This window comes from Amia ocellicauda, chromosome 12 (assembly GCF_036373705.1).
Source record: "Amia ocellicauda isolate fAmiCal2 chromosome 12, fAmiCal2.hap1, whole genome shotgun sequence".
NCBI lineage: Eukaryota > Metazoa > Chordata > Actinopteri > Amiiformes > Amiidae > Amia > Amia ocellicauda.
This window is the reverse complement of record NC_089861.1, coordinates 10,482,318-10,501,741: the sequence shown is the minus strand read 5'-3', so window position 1 is coordinate 10,501,741 and position 19,424 is coordinate 10,482,318. Positions and strand designations below refer to the sequence as shown.

Here is a 19,424-nt window from a genome sequence, read left to right as displayed (position 1 = left end):
CTGGTTCGTTTTCATGTTCAGGTTCATTTAAAATAATGAAGCTTGTTTGATTTTAATGGTTATCCTGCATGTTTCACTCATTTCATATAATCCATAGGCAGAAAAGACAAACAACTTTGGAGCTGTCATCAAAGTTTTTTGGTATTTGTATGTATTTTCGTTCAAATGTCGACAACAATCTTCTTGGCGGTGACGTAAATCAGATTTTGCAGTCCACAGCATTATCATGCATAACCAGGACATTATATGACCCTTGTGTACAGATTGTCTGTTGTTGGATTCTCTGTGGTACAGGCAGTCACTATTCTGCTAGACGAAGGAGCAGAAACCCGTCATTGACAGCAGTCTCTGTAGGTGGCGCGCTGTAACCTACACTCACAGCCCTTACTTTTGCTATCTATCTAAGTGCATTTGCAGGAGTTACAAACTGTGCATCTAGAAGGAGTCACTTGTGTCCGTGTGCAGTTTTTTTTTCCGTTGCATATGCTATGGCAGTGAATTATGCACGATTCTCTTTTGTTTTGAGATCACACAGACTGTTTGCAAAGTTGACTAATGAGCTGAGCTTCTGAACAGGCTGCTCAAAGCTGCTTGGGAGAAAATGACTCTGGAAATATAATCTGTTTCGCAGTGCTTCATAATGGACTTTTCACCACCGTGTGACACTGACTGTCTTCACCTTTAAATAATTTTAAAGACACTGTTCTTGCTAGTATATTAAATGAAACAAACTTTGTCTCTGGAATTATATTGTGCATTACAAGTTACAAATTATACTAGAGAAAATGCTTATGTCCCTGTTAGGAAGGCAGTACATTTGTTTTAAAGAACAAAAATAGAAACAAATTAACTTTGATATAAAACTATGGTTTATGTAATTATATGATATAAAATTGAAGAAACCCTTTTACATCACACAACACACAGTACACAGTACAAAATCACATTTTGAATTACATCATAAAGGCCAAGTGCAGGTAAAACAGTTTAATGTATTTAACTATAGATGTAAGACTTATTAAGACTTTGCCGTTCCCACACAAGGGTATACTTCTAGCTACCGTATGAAAGGATCTCATGGTATCTGTATCAACTAATTTGCATAATTTAGTAATTGGTTAAAAAACAATAACAAAAAAAATATTCTTGCATAGATTTACTTTATCAAAGCCTTTGCACCAACTGTAGACATCTCTTTATAATAACCCCATTTTCACACCAGCCCCACTTACTGCCAATTTCACAGCCTGTCCTAGAGTTGGTGCTAGAATAATACAACAGAATGTTGAGGGGGCTGACTAGCTCATCTGTTTTGTAATTATAACCTGCCGCTCAACTCACGTATATACCTGTAGTTGACGGAGAATGTACACCACTCAGCATGTTGTGTTCCCTATCTATTGGACAGGCCATTCCAGAAGAGGTGAGAATTGTGCCCAGTCAGTGCTGGCTGCTGAAGGAATGCGTGTAGAAGACTTTAGCATTGGCTGCGTAGTTGAGGGGCAACTTAATGCCCACGCTCAGGGCCCCCAGGCTGGCACCGCCCAGGGCCGAGGACTGGCGGAGGGTTAGCAGGCTGTAGCGAGTGAAGGACACACTGCCACACCCTTCCAGGACCTCCGTGAAGCCTGGGTGAGAGAACACAGAACAAGAATGGGATGTACTTCATGAATGATGATCAAAACAGAGTCACCACAACTACAAGAAGTCATTAAATGGTATTCAACTATTAATACCTGGTCTCAGGAACTCCCAGCTGTTCCACACAGAGCCCACACACAGAATCTGAAGACCCCTCTCCCCCTGGAACACGCTCTGACACCAGAGAAGAAAGGAAAGGGGAGAGACGATAGGCAGAGCTTCTTAATTTAGCACTCTTGATCTCCTCAAAGCACAGCTATCGGTGCTCTATGGCCGTATTTGATCCAAAGGGTTATCAGAAAGAAGATCGGTGAGCGGTTCCTGAGAGCAACCATACTGGGCTGCAGTCATAAATAATCATGGCAGAGGCTACACTTTAGCGTCGGTGGTTGTGGGCCTCTCTCTAACTGCACTGACTCTCCCACTGTCTACCCACTCACCTCATGGGCTTTGGGTAACACGGCCACAATGTGCTGGGCCAGCACCCTCCCCGCCTGTGAGAACACGTACCGGCACAGAGCATCGCCCTCACTGGCTCCTGAAACACAGACGCACACATCAGCACACAGCAAACACTCCACCTGAGTCAAACTCACCAAATCGTCTGTCAGTACTAGTATAGTCAAAGTCCAAATATTCACTCGTCAAAACATCTTTAGTTCCAAGGCGAGAATCGAAAAGAAAAAGGATGCCACAACTTTGGTCGTTTGGGGACATATTGGGTGGGATGGACACTGATGTTGTAATGCAGTGACACTCTGTTATTCGGAGAAGTGTGACCTGTCATTTGTTTTTTATTACCGATTACATGCACTACAATACCAGACAAATATTGTTATTTTTGTTGTTGTTTTCTTCCCATGTACATCTGCTAGGGACAAGCACAGAGGGGCGGCTGCAAAAACCCCACAGTGCAAACCATTTTTATTACACAATAGGTCCTGTGGTTTCTGGACACATCCTTGTCATGTGGTTAGGCAACTAATTCACACAGCAGAAAACTAGTTTCACTGGTTCATTGGCAGTGATGGATACCCAAGAGTATACAAGCGGAAAACAAACACTGTACCTTCAGCCAGCTTACGACAGAACCCTGCAATGTGAGACTTCTGGAAGTTTTTGTATAGATGGGGGAGGATCCCCATCAAATTAGACACCTGAAGAAGAACAGAGAGAGTGAGAGAGAGATTAGTTTGCAATATACTATTATGCCCTGTTATAGAGATTGGCCACTCCTGCTCTCCTGCTTTCAGAGCTGCGCTGAGCTGAGGACGAGAGAGGGAGACCTTGGGAAAGCTTTCTCACCTGGAAGTACTGCATCATGGCCTTCTGGACGTAAGCGATGTCATGAGGCGGCGTGACGAGGCCGTCATGGGCGTCGAACACAGTCTTTACTGCCCTGTGTGAAATCCAGTACGCTGAGAAGGGGTGAGGGAGGACGGATGGGAAAAACGAGAGTCATTGAGGCATGTAGAATCGTTTCTTCCAATCACTCACTTTTCAGCATTTCCCTTTAAGAGAGTGCTCCTACTCTCAGCTCATTACCTGTATAAAAGACACCTGGGAGCCAGAAATCTTGCTGATTGATAGGTGATCAAATACTTATTTCCCTCATTAATATGCAAATCAATTTATAACTTTTTTGAAATGCATTTTTCTGGATTTTGTTGCTGTTATTCTGTCTCTCACTGCTAAAATACACCTACCATTAAAATTATAGACTGATCATTTCTTTGTCAGTGGGCAAACGTACAAAATCAGCAGGGGATCAAATACTTTTTTCCCTCACTGTAGCTATTCGTACAGCTAGGATTTGAACCAACAGCCTCAGAGACACAGGACATACCTTGCATTTAGAAATATTCAGAGAGTCAGTCTTTGGGGGGTCACTTTCACACTTCTACACCTATACTTTACCTCTGTTTTTGATATCAGATTATCAGTATTTTGATTCCCCCTGAGTGGCAAAATGAAGCCTATTGGTGCGTATGCCTGCGTGTCTGCGTCTATGCGAGAGTGTGTGCACGAGCGTGTGTTACCTGAACCTTCGTCACCCATCAGGTGACCCCAGCCGCCACAGCCCACCTCGGTCCCATCAGGTTTCACCAGCTTACAGTTAGAACCAGTGCCCGAAATCAGCACCACACCCCCTGCAACAACACACACGGAGTAACAACACACACTCTTCACTGTGCTATACTCCTCAACAAAGCGCACCCCCCCACACACACTGAATTTCCAGTCCAGTTTCCCTTACAAAGACCAGCCATTGGAAAGACCTCTGTGCCTATTACATGTATATAAATAAGATAAATAAGATTCCTGGAGTCCTAAATATCCCTTTTAATACATTTACTATTGACCATGGAATATACCTTATGTTTGCTTAAAGAAATTAAATTTCACTTGCTATATGGAAACACTGGTGTGTAACTGCAGGTGAGATTCCCATTGTCTAGCACGTTTTGAAAGCTGAAGGAACTTGTAGCTACGATGCTATACTTTGAGCTTGTTGCCTTGGAAAATGTGTGGAACCTGAAGTGGATCGATCTGCAAACACTATGGGAGTTTGATTCCCGGCAAGAGAAATTCAGAATCCCCCCCCCCTCCCCACCCTGCCCTGGCCTACCGTGCTCGCTGGCAGTTGCCATGGCCCCCCTGGCGTCGGTGGTGATGTGGTAACTGCGGCTCAGCTCGGGAAAGCGGGCGTGCATCTCCGCAATCAGCTTCTGGTTGGCCTCTTTCTGCTCCCCTCCACTCAGAGACAGACCCTAACACACACAGTCAGGTTACCGAACTGTTGGATTTGCCTTGAGAAGACTGCCACATTTCTTAAAACTTTACTGGGGTAAACATTCATCATGGAAGTGTAAACTGAAGTGGGTGGTCAGTGTTTTGTGACTGTGGCGCAGTGTTTTGTCACAATGCACATGAAGGAATACTGTTGCCTACCAGAGAGTGCAGAGGGGTCGCAGTATCCAGCCCAGCCTGGCTCTTGGCCTTTTGCACCATGTCATTAATAGCCTCCAGGCACTTATCAGTCCCCACCAGCTGAAAACACACAAGAGACACCATCATGTGAAGCACAGGCAGGGAAGTGTGTTCATTCCCTGCTTTAAAACTACACACACGTCATATATATACAGTGCCATTGCAATCAATTTCCGACCCTTCCGATACACATTTTTTAAAATTGATATTCAAAAGTGTAATGCTAAAACTGAAGACTTTTATGGGAAAGATAAGTTACAGTAAACTTATAGTTACATTTTCCCCTTAACAGTGTGGAGTATGGTGTGTAGATAAGTGGGAAAAATCCTCATTTAAATACATGGAACTGAGGCACAGACACAATAAAATGTTAACAATGTTCAAGGGGGTGTATTCTATAGGTACTGTATGGAAGTTATTATTAATGCTCTCTGGAAAGCATTACTTCTCTTCGAATAGTAAAATGTTTCCATACTTGTACAAGCATGACAAAGACGCGCTGAACAGTCTCCTTAATAAGCGAATAAAGCAGATTTCACATCCTACCCAGTGGTTAGTGCAGGGCCCGTCCGTCTCAGCCAGGATTCGACCATCGTCAGACACCAGCATTGCTTTGGAGTGAGTGCCCCCACTGAGAGAAAAACACAACCACTGGAAGTCAAAGCAAGTCAGAGCAGGGCAATAAAATCAATTAAAACATAATTTACATCAAGCTTTCTTTACTTCACAAACAACAGCCCCAATGGGACCATTTTAGAAGCTCAGCCAGCTTGGGTGTGATTAGTATAGGAGGACAGAACTGTAATATAAGTGGAGATACTGTCCTGAAGTGAATGACTTTGGTGCACCGGTATAGTTGCTGTCTCTCTCCCATCAACCCAACCAGGATTCCTCAAATTTGTACATTATTAAACTAAAAGGGATGTATAGGTCCTATTCACTTTTTATTGCTGTTCGTATCAAACATGAAATGTACAATTAATAACACTATGTAACAAAGTGTTATTTCCTAATTGCTTATGCCTCAAAAGTATAGAAAATGGCTATTATTCTCCACAAACTTTGCTTTTGTGACCAGGACAGTGATATTTTGAAATGTAACCATTTCCAATGAGAAAACGGGCGAATTTGTCTTTTCGTTCACATAAAGTCAACATATGAATCCAAATTAACATGCATTTATACTAAATGAATACAAAAATGACTACAACAGATTTAGAAGTCAGTCGTTTTTCGAGATTTACGATTATACTGTATTTACACAAAAGCAAAGTTTGTGGGGAATAATAGCCATTTTCTATACTTTAGAGGCATAAGCAATTAGGAAATAACACTTACTAGCCAGGAACAAAAAAAAATGTTACACAGGGGGGAAGAAAGTATTTATTTTAACTAAATTAATCAGACCGTATCATTCCTATTCTTGTCTAATATAAACAAACAAATACACCAACATATTATTACTAGAAAGCTGTGGGTATAAAAAGGCACATTCAGTACAGTATCCTTTCCGACAACTAAAAGACTACATTTCCCGTGATGCAATGCGTCATGATGTCTTAACTTTTTCCACAATTCTAGCTCGTTTTTAATAAACGAGAGGAAGACACAACTTTATTCATGGTCTGAGATTGTATTTCAGAAAGAACACGCCTTCCACATTTAATGTTATAATACATAATCGTGATAGTGGACAGCTATGCATATAAGCGTACAATATCCAATCACGTAATCGACAAACACTGCAGTTTCTCGGTTGTAATCAGAAGAAACCACCAGAGAAAAGACTCTCAAAAGGCTCATATATTTGTGCTGCTACGACACTTCAACACTTCATTGTAAATCTTACCCCTCTACACCTCCGCACACAGCAGCCATGGTCTTCCTGTTTCTGTCATATGATAAATCTTCACCCATTGCCGTTTGGAGTTCGGGTGGCGCTCTTGTGGCGCAGATTTCCGCAGTTCTGCGCAGATCTGCACAGTTCCAGCGATCCCATTGGCGGAGCAGCGCAGATCTGCGAAGAACTGCTGCGCTACAAGAACGCGACCTCCATTCCACGGTCTTCCTGTTTCTGTCCTGTGACGTCACCCACAGCCGTGCGGAGTTTGACCTGGGGGGCCGCCAGAGATACGCACACAGTGGGGGTGCAGGGTGCGGCGCTGTTGGCATGTCAGTGTTGAGTAATTATGTTGTATATGCTGAAGGTTAACAACCCTGTGTGCTATCTATATTGGATTTCATATATCACACGCACAAAGAGAAAGCCAGCATGTGTACAGTGACTACATACTAAATTCATTATTGGATGTGTTTCTGATGTGTTTTTTCCTCACCTTGTGTTAGCATTGATACTTCCCCTTCCCTCCGAGGTAATGACCCCCGATTTACAGCTGCTCCTCCTCTCCCAGCTCGGGCAGTTCGCTGGTGTCTCCGGTGATGGAGCCCGCTTCCCCCACTTTATAATACCCAACGTCCTGCTTTTGCGAGTAATTTTAACTAAAAAAATTATAATCATTATCATAAAACATTGTTATGAGAGAGGACGAATTCTTAGTCCCCATCTGGCAACTGTCTCGGCCTGTGGGCAAACTCCAGCTAAGTGTCCACATGGCTGTACTTACCCCCCATGCCCATGTCCTTTCGGAGTGGTCCCCCCAGAATCCGGCTGTAACCCTCGCCCGGGCTTTTGGCTCAGCAACATGCAGGTCCTATTGATTAATCATCTTATTATATTACTTGTATTGCATGCAAATACTGAAAGAATGTCTAAACATGTAAAATTGATCCATATTAGCTACACATCACGTCCGGACCTGTTATGCATTTTGTTGAGCTTTGTATTGACGTTTGTTTGCCAGGTGAAACCCAAGGTCACGTTCTGGGAGCGCAGATCTGCACCACTCCACACATATTTTGAATTCAGAGGCTGAGTGGTCAAACTCTGTGCAAAACCGCAGAAATCTGCAGTGCCAGAATGCAACCCAATATCTAAATCACATTTTCACATCTTTATGTTAAAATGTACTAAATGACTTGCAGGTGGCTCTGGAGGGGGACGCTGCCGGGAGGAAACACATTACATTCGACAGTGTCGTCAACAACGAGAGGTTTCTGCGCCGGTCAGACAGGTGCTGCAGCTGTCCTGGCTCAGGATCAGGGACGCCTAGGTATATTGCACTGTGCTCTCTCTCTCTCTCTCTGTCTCTCTCAGTGCAGTGTTAATGTCCTGGAGTGTGTCAGTGTGTCTGTGCTGTATTAACGCTCTCTCTCTCAGGGCCGTCCTCTCCGGGACTATGAGCTGCTGCAGGCCTGGTTCCTGTCTGGGGTCTCTATACTCATGCCATGTCCGTGGCTGTGAGACCGAGGGACCGAGCATGAACAGCAAGCTGCTGCAGTACGGGGCCACCCCATCCGCTTGTCACCGCATCAGCCCCCCTCTCGTCGAGCGTGGCCAATCAGTGTTTTACATTTTTTATTTGTCGCACAGTGACTTGAATTTGATCCACTAAACTGACACTAACGTAGCATTTCAGACTTTTCACTCCTGGTTTCGCCGCTGACCAAAACAACAAATCACAGGAGAAGAGATTTGTGTTCAGTGCAATCACTTTATTTGACAACCGCTTTTTAACGGAGCACATGGAGCATGGCCTCTCTATCGGCATCTCCAGGGTGGGACTCGGGCACCCCTATGTGTGTTAATTGACTTTCCAGTCTGAAGCCCTGGGAGTGCAGGACAGTGCAGCTGGCAGAGGGGAGACTCAGATGCACCTCTCCATCGCTGCAGAGGGGCGAGTATGTATCAGCTGCCACAGCTGCAACTCTAGGGGGGACAGGCAGATGCCCCCCAGGACCAGAGGCGCATTGGGTACCTGCAAGACCAGCTGGTCGTGTGCGCTGGTGATCACAGGCGCAGTCTTCGGCCTGCTGAGGTCCTCATGGACGACCAGACCGGCCTGCTATGCTTGACGGCACAAGAATGAATTAATGAGCTGGACTGAGAGCATGGGCTGCATGAGTTCAGCTGGATTGTTTCTAGTGTGAGCTTCCTTATCCCTTTGGAAAACAGCAGGCAGATACACAACTGATTTCTACTTGTTATTACGTCTATGTGTTAGTTTGCTGCTGATTCTGCAGCAACACTGCTTCAGCCCCACCGTGGGTGCGGAGGCCACTGCTGTCCCCGTCTTACTGGCCTGTTTAGGAATGCTAAATAAAGGCACATTAACAGACACCTGTGGTTATGAGCAACTTTTGTTTTTGTTATGATTATGTTTCATGGTAGATGCCCTTATCCAGTATTATTACACAGTAATAATAAGAGTGCATTCTGCAATCAAAATGCTCGAATGAAGGGCCTTCAACAGACGCTGCCGCATATCCGTATAGCGCTGTGACCGCAGAGTGATTGTACAAGCAGCCAATCCTATTTTGACATGTTGTGGGTGGGCTCTTATTTTCAACTCTTTATGCATATTTGCTGTCAGGAGGGAGCTTCTCATGGACTTGAAAGTCAAAGGAAAACTTTCCCATCAGGCAATAGATCGCTTACTTCAAAAGGGCTGTAGGCTTGATCTTCAAATAATCAAATAAACCTGGGCTCTTCACAGCAATAGTAGGACAACAGGGTGGTCTCGTGCAGGGGGGACATCCTTGCTGTCTCTAAAGAGGACGTTGACGAAGTGGCGACCTAGAGACCCTGAGGACAGATCTGGGAGGGAACCGCTAACCTGGTTGGTTTGAATAAAAAACAAAACCATAAATACACTGAACTCCAGATGTCAATTGGTTAATAAATGAAAGGGTAAACGTAATTACAAGTTTTAATGGTTAAAATGAAAGTGATAGTATGTTAGACTAAAGACACTTTGAACAACATAACACCTCGGCCTTCAGTGGCTGTGGTGCCAGCCTGGCTCTGCAGTACCCCCAGGGGTCTGTATTGTGTTGTGTGACTACTTCTGCGTGGCTAGTTTCATCATTGATGAGTGACTGATCAGCAGGATGTCAATCTCATTTAATAAAGACACATTTTTCCTGGTTTATTATTTCATTTATTTGTAAACCAGCTCATGTTATACATGGGGGGTTGGGTGACTTTTCAAATTCAGAACACCTTTGTCTACTGCCAACATGTATGTCCGAGCCTCTTCACAAATAGTTGCCAAAATAAATACATATAATCTGACACTGCAAAAACATTGACATTGACACACAGTAACATATTTATTTCATATTACCCTTATGCACATGTTATAGCAAGCAATTTACAAATACTCCATTGCACTGGAATTAAAAATAATAATTTTGATACTGTACAATAATGGTTTCAGCTCTGGAATAAATTAGTGCATATTTCCCTGAATTGCTTGGCTATATAATGACTTTGCTCTAGAAGCAAGTTTTAACCCTTTAAATAAATATTAAAACACTGTACAATAACTTCCAGGGCGTACAGAATTGCATTAGATTGTTACTTAATTTAATATAATGCTGACTTCTATAGTTCATAGAAATATTAATGATTTTTTTTTAAATCAGTGTACAAATATATGTAGTGTGGTTATGGTTTCATATACGAATGGGCGATTGGGCAGTCTAAAAACAAGGATATTAAGAGAATATTTCCGATGGGCTTCTTGTGAGTGTGGACATAATTGGGTCTATGTGGAATTAACATCTCAATCTATCTAGTGGGACACACAAAAATATGGATACTGGTTTTATGTGCAAAGCAGGAAAATATAAATAAAAACTGTTCTTTGATATATAAATTCCTAAAGGCAATGAAGCTTGATATTTCGGCTACATCTCGTGCTGTCTACAATACAAAACCACACTATGGAAAACAAATTTCCATGTACTCAATTCCAGTACAAGCTTAATCAAGAAAAACAAAACGTAAGTGTGCAGCTCACTGTCACCCTCCCTCGCTGGGCGTTTGATGACAGTCACTGCCTGCTCACTCTGATAGCAGTCTCGTCCCGTAAGCCCCCGACCCCACCCTCAGTTGAGCCTGACTCCCAAAATGCTGTGCCCAAGGTCCCAGGAGGCCAGCTGAGAGAGCATCTGAAGCCCACAAAGTATTAGGGGCCATATCTTATTGCTACAGGAGCTCTACAAGACCTTGGAAATTGGGAGAAAGGTGAAGGGGTATATCAAGTAGGCAGCTATTGACAACCTAATTCAATTAATTATTGGCTGAACTGGATCAATCCAACAACATTTTCCAGTTCTTAAGGCACAGATGATTCAGTCAGACCTGTGAAACCTGCTGGATTGTGGCCCACCAGGGTCCAAGTGGCACAACACTGTTTTAGGACATAGTTTTAAGTAAGTATAATTGCACAATATTGTGCGATATATACATTGCAACATAGCGGATTTCTTCCAAAATACAGTTGCAATTTGTAGATTGTCAAGCAAAACAGGTCATAAATATTGTTTAGTTTCGATGGAAACTGAGAAATTATCAAATGGATTTGTCGGGGGGCTGCAGTGTCTTCTGGATTTGTCCCAGCTCAGCTCTAATTCCACGATTTACTGACTCTCCAGGACAGGCAATAATCTGCAGGCACCATAGTGTCGATAACATATTTTAAAAAGTAAACATCTTTAAAAATCATCTTTAAACATCTTTAAAAATTGAAATGATAAAACAATAACATTCTTTAATACTAGAGTAATCAGAAGTTATTACAGCCCTCCAGCAACTGAGTTTGACAACTTGTTCTATGTTAAGGCCACTGAGTCACATTTCTGTCACTTTGTGAAGAGTCAGTTTTGTACCAGGGCTCACCCAGAAGCACGGACACAGGACCTGCGTGAACTTCTCCTTGAAAGTGTGTAGTAGCAGGAGCCGGTCCGGGAGCACGCTGTAAAAAGACAGAGTCCCGTCGTGGAAATCCAGCAGCAGCCGGACCCGTCGCGGCCGGCCTGTGCTGTGCGGAGTCCTGCGCTGGTTATTGTGCCACGCCACCAGGCTGTCAAACACACTGTACAGGCACCAGGAGTCCGCGTTGTAGCCCACGAGGCAGTCGTTGTCCCAGCTTTTCCTGGGGATGCTCCGACTGGCCACCCCGATGGCCCAGTTTCCCGCCTCTACCACCTCCACCTCCCAGCAGAAGGTCCCAGCGGTGAAGCTCTGTGCACACAGCACCTGGGGGTGGTGCTTGAAGCGCAGGTCGTGCTCCGGGTACGGCTGGCTCTGCTTCGTTCCCGTCACTGTCTGGCGGTCATCGGACAGGATGAGATTCCGGGACGCCGTGTTGGGATCGAAGCTCAAGTCCAGGTGTACTGAGGGATGAATGACATTAGAGGTCAGCATTCACTAATGAAACTCATTTATTCAGTTACATTATTGAGTTAGGTTTATTAAAACTATTTCAGGGAGGTTCTTGCATAATAGAATGTAGTTATTGCAAGCCTTGCCAAAACTACAGTATAGAATAGGTATGAAGGAAAATGAAGTATTCCTCAGTAGTATCTTTTCAAAAGCTGTTGAGCACTGTAGACAGATAGGCTGCTACCTTGCCTCCTGAGTTTCAGGCTTTGTAGGACTTGAAGCAGTTTCTGGCTCTGCTCTCTGAAGGCGTCCCAGTGCTGCTGACAGTCTTTCAGTGGATCGGGCTTTCTCACTGGTGCCCCACTGGGACCCTGTTCCTCCTGGAGGACTGACTCCACTCTGGAAAGCAGCAGAAATGTTCAAGGCTAAAACTCAAGTCAGGGTCCAGAGCTTAATAAGAACGACAATGCAAAACAATTGTGCGTGTGTTTGTGTGTGTGTGTGTGTGTGTGTGTGTGTGTGTGTGTGTGTGAGAGAGAGTAAGATGGAAGAGAGGTTGCTTGGCTGGGGCGCAATTAGTGAAATTTATAATTAGTGTTTATAAATCAGCCCATTCCCCACACTAGTGTGACAAGCTGGACTTCTCAAATAGTTTGTGTTTTGTTTTCTATCTAAAAAAGTAATAAGACAAATTACAGCAGATAAGAACATGAGAACATAAGAAAGTTTACAAATGGGAGGAGGCCATTCGACCCATCGTGCTCGTTTGGTGTCCATTAATAACTAAGTGATCCAAGGATCCTATCCAGTCTATTTTTAAATGTTCCCACATTTTCAGCTTCAACCACATCGCTGGGGAATTTGTTCCAGATTGCAACGCCTCTCTGTGTGGTTTAGTGTAACAGACTTCAAATTCAGCACACTGCAATTACGGTTAGTCACAAACCTTTCTTCGATGGAGAGAAACCCCTATAAAAAGACAGAAAGCACTGCATCAAGAATCCAGGTTTACAAAGCACCTCAACTATTGCATCTAAACCTAAGGAAGCCAAGAGTCACGGCTCTAACAGAATGCCTCTTTAAGGATTATAACAGCAACTATGCAGAGCATTTTTCCATGCTACCAAGAACAGCAATGAGTCTGAACAGAAACATATTTCTGGAATACAATTGTAGTCAAAAGTACTAAAACTCCATATTTGAAACAGTGTTATTCAGTGATTCATCTGGAGTCTTTTACAGATTTCTCTGGGCTGTGTTTTATATGGCTTTTTCTGTGTCTATACTGAGCCCACAGCCCTTAAAACCCCAGATTATGGTCAAAGTCCTGTGCCGGGGGAGTGCTGTGGGAGTTGCCACGCTGGGAAATGACCTGGATGCAGTGTAAGGGGTCCCTCTCTTCCTGCAGGAGCTTCAGGCTGGTGCAGAGCTCTGCCAAGCTTTCCCGCTGCCCCTGGTTCAGAGTGGCCATCTTCTGCAGCTCCTCGAGAGCGCCCTGCTCCTCCCGGTCTAAACACTGCTCGAGCTGGGCCTGGTAATCCTCCACAGCCCGCCGCAGCCCCTCGCAGCACTGCCGCCCCCGCTGACGCAGCCCCTCCAGCTTAGTCTGGAGAAACACAAGGTGACACTAATTTAAAATAATAATTAAGCAATTATAGCTTAGTTCCATTTCCAATCCAGTCATTTAGAGCTCAGCTGGAACAAACACCTGCAGACACAGCAGGACTCCAGGACTGGGATTGAAAAGCACCGTGTTGCAGTATTTGTGGAAATCTATTTATTAAAACAAATCCTCAGTTCCATTATGAATGCATGTAACGAAGACACAACAAGTCAAAGTCCATAGTGCAAATGGATTAGGTACAAATATACAAATGTTTGAACTGATGCTCCAAAAATAAGGGTAATTAACAAACATAATTTAGGTCACAGTGTCCACCCAGCTCACCCACCTTGACCTGCTCCTCCTCCTGGCACTGCTGCCCCAGGCTGCCCTCACACACCTCCAGCCTGGCTGTCAGCCTTTGCAGCCGGCCCTCCAGCCAGTCCTGCCATGACAGCAAACCAGATCACACACAAAGCCAGAATAACTATGTCAGATTAGTTTTAAAAACCCAAACATATGCATAGTTTTAAAAACACATACAAGCCCATGACGGAAATTCACATACTAGTACATATACACCGATCAGCCATAACATTATGACCACCTGCCTAATATTGTGTAGGTCCCCCTTTTGCCGCCAAAACAGCCCTGACCCGTCGAGGCATGGACTCCACTAGACCTCTGAAGGTGTGCTGTGGTATCTGGCACCAAGACGTTAGCAGCAGATCCTTTAAGTCCTGTAAGTTGCGAGGTGGGGCCTCCATGGATTGGACTTGTTTGTCCGGCACATCCCACAGATGCTCGATTGGATTGAGATCTGGGGAATTTGGAGGCCAAGTCAACACCTTGAACTCGTGATTCATCAGACCAGGCCACCTTCTTCCATTGCTCTGTGGTCCAGTTCTGATGCTCACTTGCCCATTGTAGGCGCTTTCGGCAGTGGACAGGGGTCAGCATGGGCACCCTGACTGGTCTGCGGCTACGCAGCCCCATACGCAACAAACTGCGATGCACTGTGTGTTCTGACACCTTTCTATCAGAACCAGCATTCACTTTTTCAGCAATTTGAGCTACAGTAGCTCGTCTGTTGGATCGGACCACACGGACCGGCCTTCGCTCCCCACGTAAATCAATGAGCCTTGGCCGCCCATGACCCTGTCGCCGGTTCATCGCTTTTCCTTCCTTGGACCACTTTTGATAGGTACTGACCACTGCAGACCGGGAACACCCCACAAGAGCTGCAGTTTTGGAGATGCTCTGACCCAGTCGTCTAGCCATCACAATTTGGCCCTTGTCAAAGACGCTCAGATCCTTACGCTTGCCCATTTTTCCTGCTTCTAACACATCAACTTTGAGGACAAAGTGTTCACTTGCTGCCTAATATATCCCACCCACTGACAGGTGCCATGATAACGAGATTATCAGTGTTACTCACCTCACCTGTCAGTGGACATAATGTTATGGCTGATCAGTGTATATAGATGTCTTAAAAAATCTCAAGTTATAACTAATAACAGGTATTCAAAGTGTGCCCACCTTGATGCCCTGTTGAGCGTGTTTAAAGGAGGTGATGTGGTGCTTGTGGTGCCGCGCCTCCAACACGCAGCAAGTGCAGACACACTGCTTGCAGCTGGAGCAGAACATCTTGCAGACCTCGTCGTGCTCCTGGCACTGGTCCCCCCGCTCGGCCGAGGGCTCTGCCAGGCGGTGCAGCCGCAGGGAGGGCTTCTCCAGGTGCGGACGCAGGTGATCCGAGCAGAAATTAGACTCGCACTTCAGGCAGGTCCTCTCGGCTGCGCAGGGGCAGTAGTCGCAGCTCAGGGGCCGCTGCGTCCCGGCGGAGGAGCGCTGCGAGGCCTGGAACCGCTCCACTATGCCGGCCAGTTTGAAGTTTCTCTTGGGGCTCGGCCTCTCCTGGAAGTCCCAGGCACACTCCGGGCACTTGTAGCTGCCCGTCTCCTCCTGTTTGCGCAAGACGTCTTCCAGGCACGATGCGCAGAAGTTGTGTCCGCAGCACAGCATCTGCGGTTGAGCGAATATATCCAGACAAATGGGACAAGTCAGCTCGTCCTCCATCAGACTGCTGTCCTGCGACTGAGACATGTTGTTATTGTTGCTCAGTTAGTGGCAAGCAGGTCGCCTACATGTAGCGCAGACTTCCGCAGTACTGCGCAGATCTGCAGATCCCGCCGTTCCTATTGGTGGAGCCGCGCAGACCGGCGCCGAACTGCGGAAATTGCGCTCCACGAACGCGACCAAACTTCATAGCAGGAGCGACAAGCAGAAGCGAAAGTGAGAGTTAAGCTACGTGTCGTGACTTCTGCTGAATGTATCCCCAGCATCTTCCCATGCAAAACCTGTACATCATTTTAAATGTGCTAACATGTGCTGCTTTCTTAAGAATGATTATACTTGTACCTTTGATGGATCTCTCTCTCTCTCACACACACACTACTACAGAAAAAATACAAAAAAAGGACCAAGGAGGCTTCATATTAATATCATACAAAAGTTCACAGAATGCAAATTTCTAAACCAAACAAAAAAGTTTGTGTTTTTTTTTCAGTGACATTTGTAAGTTTTAAACATAAGATTTAACATCTGTAACTGCCCTGAAGATCAATCATTTGAGCACTTTCAGTAGCATAGCTGACTACTGTAGACTGTTTTGCTCACAAATGTTGCTCATTTAATAAAGGCATAAACATATATGAATGCATACATAAATAAAGCAAGTGGACCTTTGCTTTCATAATTAATACTGCCACTAGATGGAGATGTAAAATTAGAGATGATTTTGTTTTTCGATGAGTCAGAGTAGCATATTTTCAGCTGTTTATGGGGATAGTGTTAAAACTGAGTCTGCATGGCCACCTGAACTATTCACTTCTCAGGACATGATGCGACCTTTCTCCCTCTCTCATGAATTCTGATTCAAATGGCGCTTTATTGGCATGACAAGCATGTGTAGTATTACCAAAGCAATTGCATGCATACACACATTCAATCAAAACCATTATATTATGGCAGGAAGGAGCAGTTCATATATAGCAATGGTGACCTGGGTCGTTCATCGCGTGTCCCCCAGGCTGTGACAGGCAGTTACATAGTGGACTCTTTCTTTCCCTAATTAGGGCTTCATTTAAAATCACAAGTCCATTCCTGTATCTGTTTCGTTCGCTCCCTAATTAATGAATTCTCTGCCCCATATATGAGAAGGTGACGAGGTATCAATGAATGGTTGCCCAGCCTTGCTGCCTCAGAATAAGATGCTACTCAGCACCAGATTGATAATTGATTAATCATAAGTCGACTGTGTGGGACTTGTGCTTTTTCTTCCCACAAGATTATGCTTGATTTGCTTTCAAGGTGCACTGCACTCACCCCAGTTTCCTCGTGCTCAGGAAGGCATCTATTGAGTCATTTCAGAGTAGGCAGCCCTCTGCCTGTTTCACCCTCAAAAGCCAATAGGGATGCAGCCCTTTAGTGACTAACCACCAGACAACCACATACGAGAGAGCACTGGACTGCTTTCCTACAAATCAGAATGATTTGCCATAAGTAATAGCAAAATTAATTGAGATCAGTTCTCTTCAAATCCACAGTCAAACAGGCCTTTTTAAAAACAACCTATGTTTGACCTAGGAAAGGGTTATATTTCTTCACCTACGGGGATAATACATTTAATCAATTAAGGGCTCTGGATTGAAAGCCTCTCTAACACTCAAGGACTGTATTTGAAGAGCCCTGTCTTGAATGGAGAAGCACTAAGGTGGCACAGTACTGATCTTTGAGGGCCACCGTCCAGCAGGTCTCAGTGCCTGTGAAACAGAGATCTCAAAAATCAGATAAATTTGTTTGATTTAGCCTACAATGAACTGAATGATGAAGACCTCCTGTGAATTGAAACCTGCAGAAACTGAGGTGCTCCAGAACAACGACTGTGCACCCCTGCTTTAAATAGACACTCTCTGTGCCGATTGCTATCTCTGGGCTGTGGGCCTCCAGAGCCAGGATTGCCCACCACTGTCCTACGGCCTGGACGAATGAGCTGATCTTGAATGGAAACCAGAAGACTGCTTCCATTTCACAAAGATGCGCTTGCAGAGAAACCCTCTACATCGAGCAATGTGCAATATTACCTTTTGGTCCGACTGATGTGTGCAACAGCTCTTTAGCCCTTTAAGCGTCACAGAGAGCTGTGTGGTCTGAGATGCACCCGCATATGTTGAAGAAATGGAAAAAACATCACTACGCTATAAAAAACACCACAGTCTCTCAAAGACAGAGCGAGCTGACGTCAGACTCTAACATGCCTCTAATTGTTGGTGTCCATTTGTTTCTGAGGTGAATATATGATGAGCCTCAGTGTATTCTCTCACATACTTTAGCTCAGCCCACCTTGGCTCTCATTAAATATTTGGTGTATTTATTATATGTTGATAAGAACATAAGAAAGTTTACAAACGAGAGGAGGCCATTCGACCCATCGTGCTCGTTTGGTGTCCATTAATAACTAAGTGATCCAAGGATCCTATCCAGTCTATTTTTAAATGTTCCCACATTTTCAGCTTCAACCACATCGCTGGGGAGTTTGTTCCAGATTGTGACGCCTCTCTGTGAAGAAGTGTCTCCTGTTTTCCTGTTTTTTATATACGGAATGCAACCCACAGGAAATCATGTTTTTAAAAAGGAATGTAATATAATTATTATACATTTTAAAAACAAACATTAGGAAGTAGTGGTGCTCTTTAGAGATACATCACTGGCTAAAACATAGCAGACAGCGTGGGGTCTAAACGATATGAAACACTGCAATATTGATAACGTTGTCTCTGCCACTGTGTTTTGGAAGAATGGAAAAAATAAATTCAAACAGAAACTGCCCAACTTCCCCTGCTGTTTTGAAATGCTGATGCTAATCTCCGCCGCTTCACTGTGCTGTTGTATGATTAGGATAGAGTGGAATGAACAGGGTGGGGTCGTCAGTATTATAGGGTGGATGATGACGACCCATAATGTCCCACAAGGTTCTGCGCTCCTAATGCCGAGTCAGGATATGACAGCGTGTGCATGGAAAATGACTAAGATCATAATGAGAACTCAGGTGAACTCTCTGGCTTGCTGTGAATACTTGTGAATACAAACCATGATCACTAGATCATCGGCGTAGCTTGGGGGGACGGGGGAGAGAACGTTCAATTGGGGTACCTGAGAGTTGTCATTTCACACAGAGAGGCGTCACAATCTGAACAAACTCCCCAGCGATGTGGTTGAAGCGACAATTTGGGAACATTCAAAAACAGACTGGATAGGATCCTTGGATCACTTAGTTATTAATGGACACCAAACGAGCACGATGGGTCGAATACGGCCTCTCGTTTGCACACTTTCTTATGTTCTTGAATGCATTACAAACAGAGTTCTCTGCTCCACAACTGCCTCAATTTGAGTATGAATGAAGTGGCGGCTCTTTATGTCAATCTGTGAACACATCCGTTACTGCCTGAAGAAACGGTTGGACAGTTACAGTGAACTGCGTGTATGACCGCAGCAACATGGCACTAACACCCAGTGGATCAGGGGGTAAGACGCATGCTGAGATTCAAATCTGACCAGCAGCAGGTTTCTGGTGTCAGTGTAATCTCTGCACCATTTCCATTAATAAATCAGAATCAGCCTGGCAGGGCACAGATTTGTCTTTCAGTAAAGTCCCAAACAGGCAGGACTAGTCGACAGACACAGCAGTCACGAACATCTGTGAATGTTGGTTTTGTATGCCTTCACGCTTAAGCAACACATAACCCATCTTGCTGTGGTTACTGTCCTTTGTTTCACAGTAACCACTGAAAAAAGAAAAGGCAGTAGTGTAGAGTCAGACCCCACCGAGGCGCAGGC

General features: G+C 44.6%; 2 protein-coding genes across 2 annotated transcripts; both read right to left on the bottom strand.

Moving 5' to 3' along the window:
• Positions 1–846: 846 nt before the first annotated feature.
• Positions 847–6,584, bottom strand: nagk (N-acetylglucosamine kinase). The gene is made up of 10 exons (XM_066718321.1): positions 6,482–6,584; positions 5,179–5,263; positions 4,594–4,692; positions 4,271–4,412; positions 3,681–3,791; positions 2,947–3,059; positions 2,711–2,798; positions 2,082–2,179; positions 1,737–1,815; positions 847–1,628 (listed from the first exon to the last, which is right to left on the bottom strand). The coding sequence occupies exons 1-10, from the start codon at positions 6,547–6,549 to the stop codon at positions 1,441–1,443; spliced, it is 1,071 nt and encodes a 356-aa protein (XP_066574418.1). The 5' UTR covers positions 6,550–6,584; the 3' UTR covers positions 847–1,440.
• A 3,088-nt stretch (positions 6,585–9,672) lies between these two features.
• LOC136764346 (E3 ubiquitin/ISG15 ligase TRIM25) lies at positions 9,673–15,925 on the bottom strand. Its single transcript, XM_066718320.1, has 6 exons — positions 15,063–15,925; positions 13,873–13,968; positions 13,293–13,526; positions 12,867–12,889; positions 12,165–12,319; positions 9,673–11,931 (listed from the first exon to the last, which is right to left on the bottom strand). Exons 1-6 carry the CDS (start codon positions 15,627–15,629, stop codon positions 11,387–11,389), a joined length of 1,620 nt encoding a protein of 539 aa, XP_066574417.1. The 5' UTR covers positions 15,630–15,925; the 3' UTR covers positions 9,673–11,386.
• Between the last annotated feature and the right edge of the window lie 3,499 nt (positions 15,926–19,424).

Bases quoted from the DNA above. Each gene is read 5' to 3' on its own strand.
- LOC136764346 (XM_066718320.1), bottom strand. From the start codon at position 15,629: ATGTCTCAGTCGCAGGACAGCAGTCTGATGGAGGACGAGCTGACTTGT. The intron at 13,527-13,872 runs GTGGGTGAGCTG...GTGTTTCTCCAG, and splicing joins AGGAGGAGGAGCAGGTCAAG to ACTAAGCTGGAGGGGCTGCG. The intron at 11,932-12,164 runs GTAGCAGCCTAT...TTCATCCCTCAG, and splicing joins CCTGAAACTCAGGAGGCAAG to TACACCTGGACTTGAGCTTC.
- nagk (XM_066718321.1), bottom strand. From the start codon at position 6,549: ATGGGTGAAGATTTATCATATGACAGAAACAGGAAGACCATGGCTGCT. The intron at 2,799-2,946 runs GTGAGAAAGCTT...GTTCTTCTTCAG, and splicing joins CCATGATGCAGTACTTCCAG to GTGTCTAATTTGATGGGGAT. The intron at 2,180-2,710 runs GTACAGTGTTTG...TCTGTGTTTCAG, and splicing joins CTGTCGTAAGCTGGCTGAAG to GAGCCAGTGAGGGCGATGCT.